General features: G+C 38.4%; 1 protein-coding gene across 4 annotated transcripts in view; it reads right to left on the bottom strand.

Moving 5' to 3' along the window:
* Window positions 1-3,794: 3,794 nt before the first annotated feature.
* AFTPH (aftiphilin) overlaps window positions 3,795-16,851 on the bottom strand; it is a 45,816-nt gene continuing 32,759 nt past the window's right edge. The window contains exons 7-10 of one of the 4 annotated variants that reach the window (XM_054063638.1): window positions 16,520-16,580; window positions 14,802-14,885; window positions 10,858-10,981; window positions 3,795-5,010 (exon numbers count right to left, since the gene is read on the bottom strand). In XM_054063638.1, the coding sequence (XP_053919613.1) occupies window positions 4,866-5,010; window positions 10,858-10,981; window positions 14,802-14,885; window positions 16,520-16,580 (414 nt within the window). In that variant the 3' untranslated portion in view covers window positions 3,795-4,865. Of the gene's footprint in view, window positions 5,011-10,857; window positions 10,982-14,801; window positions 14,974-16,519; window positions 16,581-16,851 lie in introns of those variants that run through there. The other 3 variants (XM_054063639.1, XR_008449326.1, XR_008449327.1) reach the window with 3 other exon arrangements.

The raw sequence follows: 16,851 nt of genomic DNA on the forward strand, positions 1-16,851 counted from the left end.
CTTCAGCTCTCCACAGCAGAACCCTGCAGAGAAGAGTTGCAATGCTCTGTGCTGATTCAGAGAATAAATCTGCACAGGCCATCAGACAAGAATTGGGTGAAGACAGGATGATATGTAAGTAACGACTGTCACATTACAGATGCATGACAGGATTGAAGCTGCAGTTCCAAATCACAGCAGCGGAGCTTAGCTTTTGAGGATTTGATTTTATACCTACGGTCTGCATTCATAATCTACCTCCTTATTTAAAAATAATTTTTAAAAAAAGGTCTTCTAACATTTGGACTCGTAGCAATGCTAAAACAGGCACCAGCAGCTGCATTTAAACCTCTTAGGTATGTAGTCCACTTCTCCATCAAAAATAATTGATAGCAATAGCGGGGGGTTGCAATGCATGCAACTTAGATTCACTGATGGGTTTGACACATTTTCTCTGCAGTACAATAGCACAGAGACTTGGGTCTCTGAGGCTCTGTTCCAGATTTTAGAGAAAAGCAGCCAGGGGGCACAGTGTGTGTACCTGTAATCCATCCCAGGCTTTCTCTCTTCTCCAAATGCCCCTGCTCCTTATGCTCATATCCCTTTCTTCACCACCTGCTCTTCCTATAGCTATCCCAGCTGCCTATACCGAGTCCTACTCCACCTCCTTATATCCTCTGCTCAGAGCTTCTCACAGAATCAGTCATTTGGAAAAGACCTTTAAGATCACCAAGTCCAACTGTAAACCTAACAATGCCAGGTTGAGCTCTAAGCCACATCCCTAAGCACCACATCTACACCTCTTCTAAATACCTGCAGGATGGCAACTCAACCACTTCCCTGGGCAGCTTGCACCAGTGCTTGGCAACCCCTTCTGTGAAATAGTATTTCCTAACATCCAGTCTAAACTCCCCCTTCTCCTGAGCTCTTGCTTTACATTTTCTTCCAGCACCTCCTCATCTTCATTTTAGCCCTTTGAATCTGCATGTTTCTCCCCACCTCCTTTCATGTTCAGGTTCACTTATGGGAGCAGACAAGGCTCCTCACTGACTTTGAGGCTGTGCTCTTTAGCACAGAGGCCAGATTACGGAAAACCTCTCTGCTCTGCAGCAGACACTCCTAGCAGGTACTATGCAATTATTAGAAGCTATATGCTTTTATAAATTACATTCAAGTGTATTTTGCAACTATCGCATATTTTCAGACTGCTCTGAAACGTAAAGAGATAATTATGCAGAGGTGCAGAACTGCACTAAAGCATTGCACCTTGATGGAAGTGGTTGGGCCGAAGCTGATCCACCTTATGTGCACTGAGCTAAGTCTGCCTTTCACCCTAATACATACTCGACCCAAGCGCGTCTGCCCTGCAGTTCAACATCAAAGCTTTCCATGTGCCAGCTTTATTACCAGGTAAAATACTACATGACAATCCAATGTGATGAAGGGTTAATTTCAGCACATGCTAACTGCGTTTGAAGGCATCTACGTATGTTATTCGTAAGCTTTATTTTTGGCATCTCAAAATCAGTCTGTCAAGCTAGTGATATTCTGAGAAGGTCTTAACATTTCAAGTGCTGTGAGAAGTGCAGCACTGCTAACACCTGCAGCAGGTGGTAACGCTCCTGACAAGTCAGCGCTGAACCACTGCGCGTCAGAGCGCAGTCTTTCGGATAACACAAGCAGAGTCCAGCTCTGCTTAGCAATCATTCAGGGGCCTGCAGCTCGCTTCGCAGTGGGAGTTCTGGACTTTGCTTCATGGCCACGTTCCAACTCAGGCAATTGCATCTGAACCAAGTGTTCTCTGCTGCTTGTTGGACGAGCACATAAGCACCGCACTATTAAATGACACTAGTTCTCGAGTGAATGTGTTGCTGTGCATTGTCATCAGACATGTCAATGCGTAACACGTATGTGTAGAAAGTATCAATTAGCATCCTGCCCATAAATCTGCTGGCACATCGCGTCAATGGAACAGCACGGAAAGACAATCCTGGATCTGCTAGGCAAAATTTTCTGCCTAAGAACAAAGCTGCCTGTACAAGGCAGGAGGAGAGGTAGAGGAGCCTGTCTGCCCATCTCACAATCAACATGGAGGGGGATTAAGCTAGGAGACAAAAAGTAATGCTACGTTTTAATGCAAGCAGCATCTACCTCTAAGAGCTGAATTTAGATGGAAGATTTATGTCTTTCAGCAGTGTGAAGGTTCTGTGGGATGCATTTTTTTTATTATTTTGGGCAGAAAGAATATAAAAGCCCCACAAGCACACTCTAGGTAGCACTGGGTTTCACAAAGTTTCAGATTGGTACATCAGTCACAATAGAAATCTTTTCCCACTGCCATTTCTTCCCCCCTCCCCCATCTACAACAGGCCACCAGTATGGCACTTGGAGACTGGAAGACAAATGGGCAGCTGCCTCTAGAGGCAATTGTGAGGAGACTAAAGATCAACTTGCAGCTGGCACTTCCACCCCCACCTCTCCTTAATACTTCAGTCCACTTGCAGCCAGACAAGGATCATGAGTCAGCTCCTAAACATATTCTCCTTGAAACAATAGCTATAGCTCTCTGCTGCAGCTATACCATGACTCTGGCTCCAAGGGACACGCCACAGCTACGTGAACAAAAGGACCAATTTTAACCTATAGCAGCCTAACACCAGAACTGAATGATACAATAAGCACGCACTAAAGCACACTATGCTAAACCTGTGAGATTAGTAAAGCCAATTTTGACATTAGACAGGCATGAAGTCAGCGTTGTAATGAAAATCCGCAGAAGCAGCAAATAGGAGTGGGTTTGGGGATACACGGTAAACCAGATGGCTTTTGCACAAACCTTTTCAGCTACAACTGGGTGCAGTTTTGTACTACAGCATTGTATGCTGCTCTCCAATTAGCGCCGCAAAGAGGCCAGTTTAACCTTTACAAATTAGCTTTATCACAACCACAGGAGCAGCTCCCTCAATTCTGAGTGGCCAGCACTCACCGAAACTCCTGCAATTACAAAGGTGGAACTCCAGCACTCATCTCTTGAAGACATTTCAAGAGGACTCCACAGATGGAAAAAAGCTTCCTTTTCCAGTACAACATTTCAGCTTACCAGCTAGTGACACCAAATTCAAACTCTACCTTTTTTGACTCAGGTGCTGTCAGATGATAAAGAATTCAAAAAAGAGGTAAGAGAATGAATTGGAGATTTCTCAGAACTAGATGTCAACTGGTCAATTGGTGGTGACTACTGAACATTTAAAGAGCTGTGCACATAGTATAGGTTCAGACATGGAGTGCTTGAGCATCTTCAAGAAATATGCGCACCCAGAGCATGCCTTACCTGCAGAGAGTCCACTGATATCCTCTGAAGAGATGTCGCTAAAAGAGCTACAGTGAAAGCTAACATGTTAGGAAACTTAAGCCAATGCTACATTTACTTTTTTATTTCTAGCTAAGAAACATGAAAAGTAGTTGTCCTTTCTCACCTCACCAGAATTTGTGTTTCTTACAGCTGAGTATTGTCAATTACTCTGAAGAAGTCTCTAACCCAAAATACCAACACGTCTCAAGCCACGTGGCCCTATAAGCCAAAAGGCAAGCTGGAGACAGAAATAAAACACTATATTGTAACCCATTGAAAGAGACAGCCCAACGAAAGAGAAGTCTGCTTCTCCTTCTGCAGGACCCAAGAGGTGTGTTTTGTGGGACTGTGCAACACAGAGTTGGAAGTTCTACTGTTAATGCAGCGCATTGCTTGTACCATCAACAGAAATGTGAATCATGTATACATTCTGTATAAAAAGACAGCAGACTCAATACATAAGTATCTTTTAAATTATTTTATTTTGTGTAAGCTAAAAGGAAATTTACACACTTAAATCTCAAAAGACCTTGGGCATGCACATTGACCTTTTTAGAGGTTCTTCTACATAGCTCTCTTTTTTCCATAGGAATTTCCCCTGACATTTACAACCCATAGTTTTTTACTGTATATACAGCCTAAAACCATAGCAATCTATGATTATGTCATTTTACACTGTGCAAAATCAAACAGAAATAGTGGTACAACAGAACATAAAAATTCAATAGGTAAATTTCATTGTAAGACATTCATATAGTTTTGGTCCTTCTTTTCCAAATAAAACTGATTAAAAGCATACAACCTCCTAATGATCAAAAAAAAATGAAGTATTTAGACAGTAATCCATAACTGGAACAAGAAGTTACTGACAGCATACCTTTCAAAAGGCTATACAGTGACACAGCCGTACTACTGAAGTATAAGAACATAAAAATTGATCAGCCAAACAAACAAACAGGGGGAGGGGATGGAGGAGAAGAAAAGGAAAAAACTCATCTTAAGCTTGTTAAAACACAAAAGAAATTACTGGGTTTTAAAGAAACAACAGTAAGTGAAAACCCACAAGGGGACAATGTAACCTTTTGCTTTTTTCCCCAGTAATGTCTATTTCAATGTATGCAGGAAAGAAAAAGATGCTCAATGCAATCTGAAAAACCTTTAAGGGGGACTTCACAGACCGTGAAGACTGAAGTTTTCATTATGTGTTTCTAGGAATTTTTTTTTAAACTTTTTAAAGTTTTGTAAGAAGGACACCACCAGTGTATTTCACAAAGACATAAATGTATACACCCCAGCACAACAAAAAGAATAGATCTTCAAAAAGATTTACCCCCAATTATTTACATTTTTCTCTAATATAAATTTAGGACTCCAGTATGTAAATAAATATACATTACTATGTATACCTTTCTAGTGCTGCTTACCAACAAATCATCTGAACTTGATTTTTTTTTTAATTAAAGCAAGATTGCTTTTTGTGACCCACGGAGGGAAGAAAAAAAAAATCAATAGAAAACGTCCAATTCACATCACTTTAGTCTACCTTTTCTTGGCAGCTTGTTGAAGGTGTTAATGTGGCTGGGAACATCAACACCTTGGCATGCATGAAAGTTAAGTCAGGAAGGCTAGAAATCACCTTGGCAGCCTCTTCACTAAGATGTTCTTCCTTTTTAGGCTTCCTGTTGAGAAAAGAACAAAGTTCATTAATGCACTACCCAATACCCCTCAGATCACTGAAAGAACAACCGATTGAAGTAATGTTGTGACAGTTTGTCTCCCATTGACAGGTACTTCTGTAAGCTACTTGAAAGTAGTCTAATGTTATAATACCTACCTTCCTACAAACACGTTAACATAGGAAGTCAGAAAAATGTTCTTGAATATTGTTGCAATAAAGAAAAAAAATCCTATTCAGATGCTAATTTTTAGATATTTTCCAGTTTTTGACAGGTCCCAGCATGCCACTCTGGGACTACTGACTTGAAGGAACAACCATGCCCACATTCTAAGGATAAAATAATAGGAGCATTAGTTCAAAACTACCTAAATCCAGTATAATCTTTCAAAATAAAATAGGAAATCAAGAAAGGACATGAAGAAGTTCCTAACTTACTATTTTAAAAATAAAAAGAAGGTACTCATGTCATGTTTCCACCATGACTGTACTCAGATTATATATTATACCGCTCTATGTTGTGATCCACAAACTCTTTTTGTCCCAAAGGCAGCACAGCAAAAGGTGGCTCACAACTTGTAGCTACTTGCTTTGAAAAGCAGTAATACGTGTAGCCATAACGATATGTACAGCAGTTTGGGAATCACTGGTGTTTGCTTTGCCTTTTGCACTATTCACAAGAATTACCAAGCACAAATGAATCTCAGGTCTGAACCCCAGGTTGCTTGATTCTTACTATTATGCAAGAAATTCACATTTCTTAAGCAAAATGAAGACTAGCTCTGACTGCAACAGAAGACATCTTCCCGCCCCAGCGCGCGCGCGCACACACACACACACACACTTTACCGATGCCTGGCTTATCTTGAAGAACACTGCCTAGTTCTAGAAAAACCTGAGTATTCCAACAAACATTATTCCAGTTCTAGAAAGTCACCTGCTGCACTCTGTAACAAAATTAGAAATTCCAGCTAAATAAGCTACTCTATTTTGGGGGCAAATAGCGGAGTCAAAAGTCTTGACCTAAATAAACTGCCTTTCCCTAGAACATCTCAGAATTTTCCTTTCTATATCTCCGTCTTAGCCATAAACTTTAAACTGAGCCCATGAGAGGGCAATCACCACTTCAATCACAAAACAGCATGTACTTTTATCTTTTTTTTTGTCAGCACCCACCAGGTTTGTTTCCTGAACTGATCAGGTACCGGGGAAAAGCAAGGGGCTACATGTTTGCTTCAACAGCAGTCTCAGAATTTAGCTAGGAGGAGAAGAAAAAAGAGCTGAATTCAAACTTATCCTCAATCATCGTGTTGACACTGAACTATCACTTTTGTTTGCTACTTGAAATCTCCACTTGATGAAATATCTCTAGATGAGGCAGGCTAGATACTAAATCTGACTTTCCTTCACTAGAATAGCAATATTTTCTTTTCTCTACTGCAACGGAATTTCATGAGCCACTGACTAGGCAGATTACCAAATTCCGGAGGATAAACAAAGCTGTGTGCTGCATTTATTGAAGGAAGAAGCAGAGAGCCAATATGTGCCTCCTTCTCTAACAACTTCATAGTCAGCTCTGTTTGCCCTCGAGGACTATCTCTAAGCTGCTGAAATGCAGCTGTCACCCACTGCTATGTTATCAGTATCTGGTGCCACTATTAGTAATCACTTACCAGAAGCCTCTTAAAGGTACAAACTCCTGGTGATCAAGAACTTACAGCTAACAAAGGAGTGTTTGACAGAGGAATCAAAAGGAAGAGGGCTGACTCAGAGATCTGCATTAAAAGGAGTTCCTGTAATTGTTAATCAGGCACCAAGATGGAGCTAGCACACTCGTAGCTATTTATATGCCTCTTCCTCCTCTGCTCAGCTGTAGCGCTCTAAGAAACAGCACTGCTGGGTCCCAGAGGCAGGGCTGCATTTTGGTGGTCACATGCAGGACCTTTATCACAGGACGTTACTGCTCTGGCTGTACTAGCTGGTCTCTGCAACACCACCGGAGAACATGCACACCAGTGAACAGAGTCAGATGTGGATCTCACCCAATTACTGAATGCTGCCCTCCTGGCTGGAGGCCCTTTGTAATAATTTATCTATTTAACGTGGTCTGTAAAAGGAATCTATAAAGAAGGACAAGCTAATACACTAACATAGCAAACACTACTTAAATATGGCCAAGTTACAGCTAGAGATACAATCACTTGGTAATGAGGCTCAGAATCTCTTTTTACATCACCTCAGTGCAGAAAGGGATGAAATGGCCTGAAGTCTCCATTCTTCAATGGAGAGGGGCAGGTTCCTGTGGAAGACGGCAAAACTTAACAGTGCAAGTACCTTTTCTGGGTAACTGTCAACACCTTTGGTAGGAAACATCACCAGGACAACGCTAAACAATTACTCAGTAACTACTAAATTTAAAAGACAAAGTAGCATCATTACTGCAGACAGTTTGTACTCTTAAAACTTACCAAACTGCCCACTAACTGCCATGTCTTTTGACAGAGTCAAGAGAAATAACCATGTCAAGTACATTAATTTCAGTCACCACTTTTGCTGAAGACATTCCTGTTGTCAAGAGCTCCTTTTCCTAAACTCGAGTCTGCAGATGGGGGCATTGCGCGGCTTCTCCTGCTCATGCACTCTGAATTTCTAGCCACCAAGCCTTACATAATGGACACCCAAGTGAGCGGATTGTCAGCAGCAGCTGTATTACTTCTGTCTGCTTTGGAACCAGCACTTTGGATTACTAAACCATGAAAGAACCCAATCCTGGCTCAAAACAAGGTCTCTGCCTCATTCAGGTTTAAAAACTACTCTCTACAGAGCACTTTGCCCTCATCCATCTCTTCTTTAACATGAGGTTAGATTTCCTTCCAAGACAGAGGACGGTCCTACCCAAGCAATTATGTCAGTCCCTCTACCTGTTGGCATGAAGTTTCCTTTTCAAAGGCACATTAACACTAAGCTGCAAGAAATTAGCCAGACTGACAGGCAGGAGAGTTGTTGGAATAAAATTTAGCAAGAAATAGGGAATGCTTTGTTGATGTGTCACTCACACCTCACTGTTCTGTTTTGCATTCCAACCCCTTACTGCAGTGTTCAGGTCTTTCAGGACTTAAGTTATATCTTATGTTTGCAAACGGTTTTGTGGATAGCACCAGCAAGGCCAAACTCTAATAGCAAAATGAGTTGTTTACAGAAATGTCATTTAAAAAAAAAAATAAATAAATCACTCTGTAAATAAGAGCACTTAGCCTGCTCCATCCAACACTGCCCTCAAGGAGTATTTCCAGTTTAAATGAAGGTTTCACCCATTTCTTGGAAAGGTATCAGTGCTCTGCTTTTCTTCAAGAAGACAGCCTATAAACTCTTGATCTCTACCAATGCTACGAAACCACGCAAGGCTGCAGATCCCTGACCTTCAACACTTATTGCTGCTGTCATGGCTTCAGGCCCAAGCTGAGGGAGAAGTTTCCTCCCCTCTTCCAACATTTTCCTTCTGAGAAACTGACTTTCCAGCTTCAAGAGATGGGTTTGCAAGAAAGCGATGGAGCTATTTCAGACAAAAATCACTTGTCACGTGGCTTCCTACAGCTGATGGTAGGAAAAATGGTATTTTCACTCTAAACTTTACTCTAAAGATCCTGAGTTCAGACAAGTTACGGACACGGGATAGCCATAGCACAACTGAAGTTGCCATCGAAGTGATGTTAAGTCACTGTACACATCTTCTGCTGATCAGTTATTAATTGCTAACAGCCCATATTTCCAGGCTGGTACACGAATGTCATCCTTGTTGAGCTGGCTGTACATCCACTTCTGTTTTAAAGTCTCCAGTTCATTAAGAGAGAATAAGACTAAAAAATTTTCAGAAGAACAATTTTATAACAAAAAGCTAACATACTGCAACATACTTGGCATACTGCTGAGATAAGATTCTCTGAAAGTTACTAGCTTGAAAACCAGACTGCTTTTCTTTCGCAGAGCATGAAATAAAAAAAGTACACACTTGAAATTTTTAAAATTCAGAGCTGACAAAACCATACATTTATTGAACATTGAAAGCAGCTGCTTTAAAACAGCTAATCCTTGTGTGTGTCTGAATTTAACTGCTAAGTCTGATGTCCCCAGCCTCTCTCTACAGTCCAATACACTGCTACAGTACAGATCTAGAACCTCTTCCTATCAGTAAACAATGTTCTCTACAAAAGAGGAAGAACTTTGGTATCTGGACAAAGCTTTAACAGCACAAGTAAGAGCTTTTAAGCACACCGTGGAAAACCCCAAACCCCCGAGATAAAAAAAAATAATCCAAAAATACCAAACAAAGGTCAATATTTACTTAAGCAAAGCAGACTTCCCTGTTCTTTTGTAAAGAAAAAGTAAGCTAAAACAAGTAAGCAGGTAAAAATCTGAGTGGAGATAAAAATTAATATACATTTAGAGTTTGTATGTGCTGCTGTGAATTTGTGGTTACTTTTAAATTAGATTTAGAATATATTAGCAAAATATTTTGTAACTACGTTTTCTAATTAGTGAAAGTCAAACTTTCCCACTAGTGTATCTTTAGAGAGAGTATATGCAGTCCTTGAATAGTGAAATAGGCAATCCAAAAGCCAAGACACAAAAATCAGCATTGAAGTGTGGAGTTCCCTCTACTGGCTCTCCTTTGAAATTTCATGGCTTGTTGACTTTTTTTATTCACTGTTCACTTGGAACATTTTCACTGCAGGAAAACTAGCAAGATAGTTTTCTCAATGAAAGAAAATGTTTTTGAGGAGCTATTGAAAATTATAGTTTGTCATTTTAAGATAGACAGCTATCCCCTACCGCTACAAATCACTACATTCACCACAACTCTTCAACTGTGCCTCCTCTCCAAGTACTATGCTACATGGAAACACATCTAGTTTTAGTGTGCTGAATAAACCCTAAAGCTCACTTACAAGTGAGGCTATGTTGCTATCTATTGCTATCTATTAGTTGCAAAGCAACTACTATTTGTTGCATGCAGAGGCATGCATTTCCTCAACAACAGAAACGTTTTACTTGGTGAGAATCACTCAGCGATTCTTTTAATGGGCACAGACATTAATTAGGTGTTAAGGTGTAGTCCAGGATCCTACTGCTAAGATACACACTAAAAAACAAACCCAAAGAATACAAGCTTATAAATGGAGAGACTATTCTGTTCCCATTCAAAAAGCCAGACTTCAAAGAAAACATGATACCAAAAGCCTTTATATAGGTTCTACCTACAAAGTTCAGACAAATTTCACGCGAGATCTATGAAGCAGAGAAGACACTCTAAACCAACTACACGCTTGTTCCTTAACTTGCAACAGCAAAACGAATCTGATATTTGGTCACTGAAGCTTTGACAGATGCTAGAAAAATATAAGGACAAATATTGTCACAATTACTAATCACTTTAATAATTTTACCCGTGGAACATTCTACTGCTATAAATTACAAATAGGACAAAGGGGAGTCTTCTGTCAAAGCCACGTATCACTGAACTGTGGGGCTTGGTTTATCCTTCCGTTCTTAGGAATCAGCTCTGTTTTTCAGAAAGCTGCTTCCTCCAGCTGAGTCTTTGGCTCTACCTTTTCAACTTATGTCCTGGTGATCTTTTTCTTCCAGCTCATGAAGTCTTTCCTGTCTTATTTTAGAGTTCTATGATAATTTGAAATATGAACTACACTACTATGAATTTAACATTAAAATGCAATTATTAAGTTAAGCCTTTTGATTGTTTGAGAACTTCTGATCTAAAATAGCACACACATTCACTCCTCACATCTCATGCGGCCCTTAGAAAAGGAAGAAAGAAGAGCAACAGAGTATCTACCTTGTGGAGGTGCTTGTCTTCTCCACTGTGGACATGAGTCTTGCAAACGCATCAGTCACTTTGTTGCTTGCATTGGAAGTTTCCAGTTTTGAGGTTGTCAATTCATACAACTCAGGATCCACACCTTATAGTATGAAATGATAATCAGTGATTGTTAGAGGGAAGTACAGCCATAATAAGCCACAGACAAACTTGCTAGAGACTGTTTTCTGTAAACATCTGAATCATTTATAATTTTAAGATACATGAAAAGAACATGACAGAACTTGTCTGCATTTCCGAAACACCATAGTCTTTCCCCACCCCTTTTTAGTAGTTTTTATAGTTGTACCTCAGAACAAACATGCATTGGAGTAAGTCTGGCATACAAGATCTCAGCCTAAGAGTAGATAAAAATTATTTGATTTACCTTTTACAGTGAAACATCTGTAAAAGTGTCAACTGTGTTAAAATGGATTGTTTCAATTACTTCAACTCAACCGCTTGTATTAAAGGAACACTGCACATAAACGGACCAACTCTTTAACGAGAGATAACACGTAACACTGGCATGCATTAGAGCACATTTAGTATCTTGCTTTTCACAAGAGGCTGTGTTAAATATTTTTTAAGTGAGGAAACTTTTATGACACATACAAGTGGAACGGCATTAAAAAAAATTACCTACTAATAGGTACAATACTACCAAAACTTTTAGTTTATGCTTCCCTTTCAAGTATTTAATAAAGCATCACGTATATGGATATTTCAGCCTTGATTTTCTTGTTTCAGATATCTTAAACCAGATGCTGCATCCTGACATCACATATGTTGTAAATAGATTTCAAATTTTATCAGCAGAGATCATGAAAACAATGCAAACAATGGAAACCTGCATCCAAAAAAATACATGCGTATGGGTGAAATTCTACCTGTTTAACATCAAGCATCGTATCTTAGTAGGAAGTGTCTCTACACTTTCCAAATATTATGCATGTTTTCTTTAAAAATTAAGTCTCTAGGAATCAGAATTATCAAAATAAATTGAGGAAAGACTGTTAAAACAGATCTTTTTGCTCAGAAGCATTTGAAATTGGTGATATTCCTCCAGTGACAGTGCAGAATTTTTGTACAGAAGCATTGTGTTTTATACACACCTGCACTCTAAACAAGCGTAACACTAGTGTCAGCTTATTTGGACACACACAAGCATTTCATACTACTGCACAATAAACGATGCAAGGACTTGGACATGATGGTCCCATGTAGCTACCTAATATAAAACCAGCATTTATAAACTGGCGTACTGATGATTTTACCCAGTTAACTTGCCTGGATCAAGACACCTTTAGAAGTAGTCCTGAAATATCAAAAGACTACTAAATTAAAAAAGAAAAAAGTGTACCTATTGCCCTGCCTTTTCCACACAGTAATTGCAGTGCTACACACACAAACAGAGGAAGTTAATAATCCACGTCTGCTTTGCTTGAGTCATGACCATTTGTCATTTATGCAGAAGTTAATTTCTCTTTCACTGTTAGGAAACTAAACTGACCAAAAAGTAAAATTAAGAAAATAATCTGGTTAAGCTGCAGGAGGTTGGGGGGACGGGGAGAAGATTTGCTCCGTTTAATATGAGCTCATTAGAAATTAATCAGCTGTCCTTTCAATGTACATTTTTTTTAATTCTGGATTTTGAAAGTTAATTTTGTCCATTTTCATGCAAAACATCAAAATGAGTACTGCCTGAGACCAGTATACCTAGACTTTAAGTACTGTCAGATGTTTACAGAACCTGGAAACAGGAAAAAGCCCAGCTATTCCATAAAATATCCACTTTCAGTCAGGGAGAAGAAGACTTGAAGAAATACACTCTGACTTGCAGAAGTCCGTGAAATCCCATTAAGGTACAAACTCTAAAACTGAATGAAACAAGGGGTCCTTTGACATGCAACTCTGCAACAAAGGTTAAATGCAACCTTTTAAGTTATATCATTTAGATAATCACATTTACAGTCCTGAATTAATTTTCATTGTAGTGTTATGTCACTGCTGAATTTACTGTCCTTTAGGCACCTTTTACTCAGCTACATTTATGTTAAACTATTAATATGAAAAATAAAACAATATATTTCATCTGTGGGAAACACACTTGAAATTAGTAACTCTGTTTGTGATGTTGAATGCATATTTTTATAAATAGTTATTTTGGCTACTGACAAAATGAGACTGGGAAGAATACAACGTAGATATACAGCGAGGAAACTAAGGTCTTCAGAGGAAGAACAAGCTTCTACTTCTGATAAAAGTTTCTTCTTTAAGCCAAAACATCTAATAATTTGTCTTTCATTTATTTTATTTGGTTTTAAGAGTTGCATATTCTCCATTTTATTCAAATGGCCAGAGAATATTTAAGGAAAACACTGCAAAACCTTAATGAGATATTGAAGGAAAGTTAGCCAACCAAACCCCACACAAAGCTCCTAAACACACACACAAACACACGAGCTGCAAGCCAAGCATAAATGACTTTCCCAGAAACAAGTCGGGAGGAAAGAAAAGCCAAAACCAAAAGAACAAAAATAGGCACTATAGGGAATACCAGGGAAGGTGATAATACCTGTAACTTGATGAAACAACAACAACATAAAAAAAAAGTAAAGCAATAAAAGGCTAACAGAGTACTGTTCCACTAATCTCTTCAAGTGTGCACGTCAACAGGGCACAAGAACATGCCCAACGGCACGAACAGCACATGCACCAGGTACTGATGACTTACGTTGATAGTCGTGCACTTACAGAAGAATCTGTAAGGCTCAAGGGTCTTGAATTTGCTACCTATCACTTCCATGACAAACCTGCCATCTTTTATCTGATGACGACATTTCTCAGGCGTGGAATAAAAAGACATTTGGAATGTGATGCCTCAAAATTGCCTTCAATGACTAGATTTCAAAACTAAAAAAAGAGCAGGTCTTTAAAAACAAAAATTACAATAGTAATTACTTATTTGAAATGTGGGGAAACCCTCAAGCCTCACAAATTTTTTTTTTTAATTAAAATCACTCAGAGGAAAAAATCCTTCCAATTAATAAGTGATTATTGTGGCTTCACGCAGTGCATTGGAAGTATATGCCTCACCTACTTAAACTATGCACTGGGATAAATCCCCAAAATGTAGCCTTAAATTCCTGTCAAAATTTATTCGAAGTGTAGGTTTTCACAAGCTTGCACAAAATACACAGAGCTTGTCAAGATCATGCAATAAATGAATTAAATTATTTTCATGTATTATTCAATGGAGAAAGTGATGTTTTCATCTCCTTTTAAGAAAGTAAGTCACAGATAAATTGCTTTGGTTTTATCATTAACTTCTAATGCCCCACAAACATGCAACTATCTTTGTTTTCTATCACGAATGTTGTTAAAACACTTTTTTCACTTTATCACTAATAGTAGTCCACATAAAGAAAAAATTTACAACCTCCTGGTAGCAGCAGACCCCAAAGGGGTTGTGACAGGTCAAACCCTTAACTTTACATTCACAAATGACTTCCAAATAACATCATTATGCTACAGTTTGGAGGTATTCATACAGAGGAGAGAACAAGCCTCATTTTCGAGGAATCATCACACCTACAGCATTTTTCAATTTTTCTTAAGCAGAAAAATTAACTTTCAAAATTTCTTATTTGAAACAAGTGTTTTAACATCTTATTTGTGAGAATATAAGAGCCATTCATTCCTTCAGCATGTGACAAATACAGAGCTGACAGTACCTTTTAAATACTTTGCACTCGATACAAAACATCAGAAAACAGACACAGATTAAAGGAAAAATGCAGTAGAAAGACATTTTAGAGAAATGCAATGTAAAATTTCTCCTTGTTTATAGGAAAGTCAAGTGATGTGCTCATGCTTAGTAAGTTGTTATAATATATTTGTGGTTTTAACACTCTGCTGACCTGGGATTGTGGTGGTGCTGCTAGAGCTACTGTCATCCACGGGCCCAAAGAAATCAAGGTTCAGAAGAGTGGAACCTCCACTAGCTTGAAATTCAGTGACCGTGTTGGTAGGCAGCCATATAGAAGGTAAGCCAAGGGAGGGGTTTATGTGTAAAAAGGGGTAAGACACACACTTGAACATGCAAGTTATAATTAGTATTCAGTATGCAATTTAAAAATTGACATGAAAACAATGCTTACAGTATTAGTTTGTACCTTCTAAAATGTTAACAACTTAATTCAGTGCACATTTCCTCATGTACAATACAGCAAGGAAATCAACACTAGTAACTTTAAGATAGAACGATTTATTTCAATCTAAAAATGAAAGAGAACCAGCACAACTCAGAGAGAAAGATGTGATTACTTAAAGGGAAACAATATACACATCAACTGATAGTGAGCATATAGTGAGCTTTTTCTCCCCTACTCAAATTGAAAGCCATTCTTTCTTCAGGACGACTTAGCAGATCCCCAAAAAGCAAAGAACCAAAAAAAAACCCTTTAAAGTTTTATTTAACAGCTTTAGGCTATTAATTATGATTATCTTAAAGCAGTGTGAACACAGGGTAACAAATGACACTCTTATATTCAGTTCCTTACTGGTAAATTATACTGTTCCCCTTTAGTACTAAACCAGAAATCAAACCAAGATACATTTTAAAGAAGTTGTTTGTTAAAAAGAAAGCATGATGATTGACTGAAGTAATAAGACACCAGACAACAGCAAAAGGGTCCATCCAGGCTTTCCTTCAGCACCATGATATCGCTATCCAAACTCTTAACATCCCACATGTTCTGAAACAACACTGTGAGGCAACACCAATGCAATAAGAGATGCAGTTTACATTAGCCTGCTTTTGAACTTGAATTAATTGCTGTTAGCAGGCTCCTCAAAGGTTTCAGTTGCTTTACAGGTTTCTAGTCTGCCAATTAAAGCAAGTTTAGGAAACTTGTTTATTTCCTTTTCATGCACTTACATTTCTAACACTGGAGGTGGTGGCACAACTCATTTTGCTATTGAAATAGACATAGGTGAAGGGTCTTATAACTATATACATTTATAGATACAAATAACTTCGTAGCTACCTCTTTAATTTAATATATTAGCTACAATTAGTGCTTAAGTGTAAGCAAAAGTCATAACAGATGAAGTTACTTTTTTGAAATACAAAATTATCTGTAAATCTGAAAACTTTCAGCTCAAGAAGTGCATCTTTTGCAAACAGTTTGTGGTTAAAATATTGTGCTTTGAAGTAGCCACTATACACGTCTGTCACTCAAAGGATGTCTAAAGAGACAGTTATTGGTGAAAAATACCTCTAAGAAGTAAAACTCATCAATCTAAAATGCACATTTGTTCAGAGTTTTTTACCTGCAGTTATATAATGAAGGGTTAATATTGCCACTGTGTCATTAGCATATGTCAGGAATCTAAAAGAATACTTATCTTAGAATTTTTCAGACTACAGGATACTTCACATAGGGGCACAGTTAATCAGAAAGAAAGCCTGAATTTCCAAAGTTAGGATAAGAAATAAATATTATATATATTTTTTATATATATATGTGTGTGTGTGCATATTTAAAAAAAAATAATCAGCAGATAGATGTTTGTCTGAACTTTGTAGCTTTCTTATCTCTAGCTCTGGTGCTAGAGGCTCTACGGAGAGACGTACCATCTAAAGGGTTAGTAAGGCCACTGCTACTCCAGTCAAACTGGACAGGTGGTAGAGATTCCTAGAGTTGAAAAGTCAGAAATCAGATTTTATAGTCAGTTCAGGTTACAACAATGCAAAGCAGTTCAAACAACAGATTCTTTAGCATCTAAATACTAAAAAGACAACTAAAGGAGCAAGCTCCAACTTTTGGGAGGTGTGTATATACATAATATGCACTAAAGATTCAAAGTAGATTTGTTTACTACAGGAAGTTTCATGAAATTTTGAACAGTACAGATCAGACAACTTCTAACCTAAACAGGATCTGCATAGTAACTAAAACATATGAA

This window comes from Cuculus canorus, chromosome 3 (genome assembly GCF_017976375.1).
Source record: "Cuculus canorus isolate bCucCan1 chromosome 3, bCucCan1.pri, whole genome shotgun sequence".
NCBI classification, from domain to species: domain Eukaryota; kingdom Metazoa; phylum Chordata; class Aves; order Cuculiformes; family Cuculidae; genus Cuculus; species Cuculus canorus.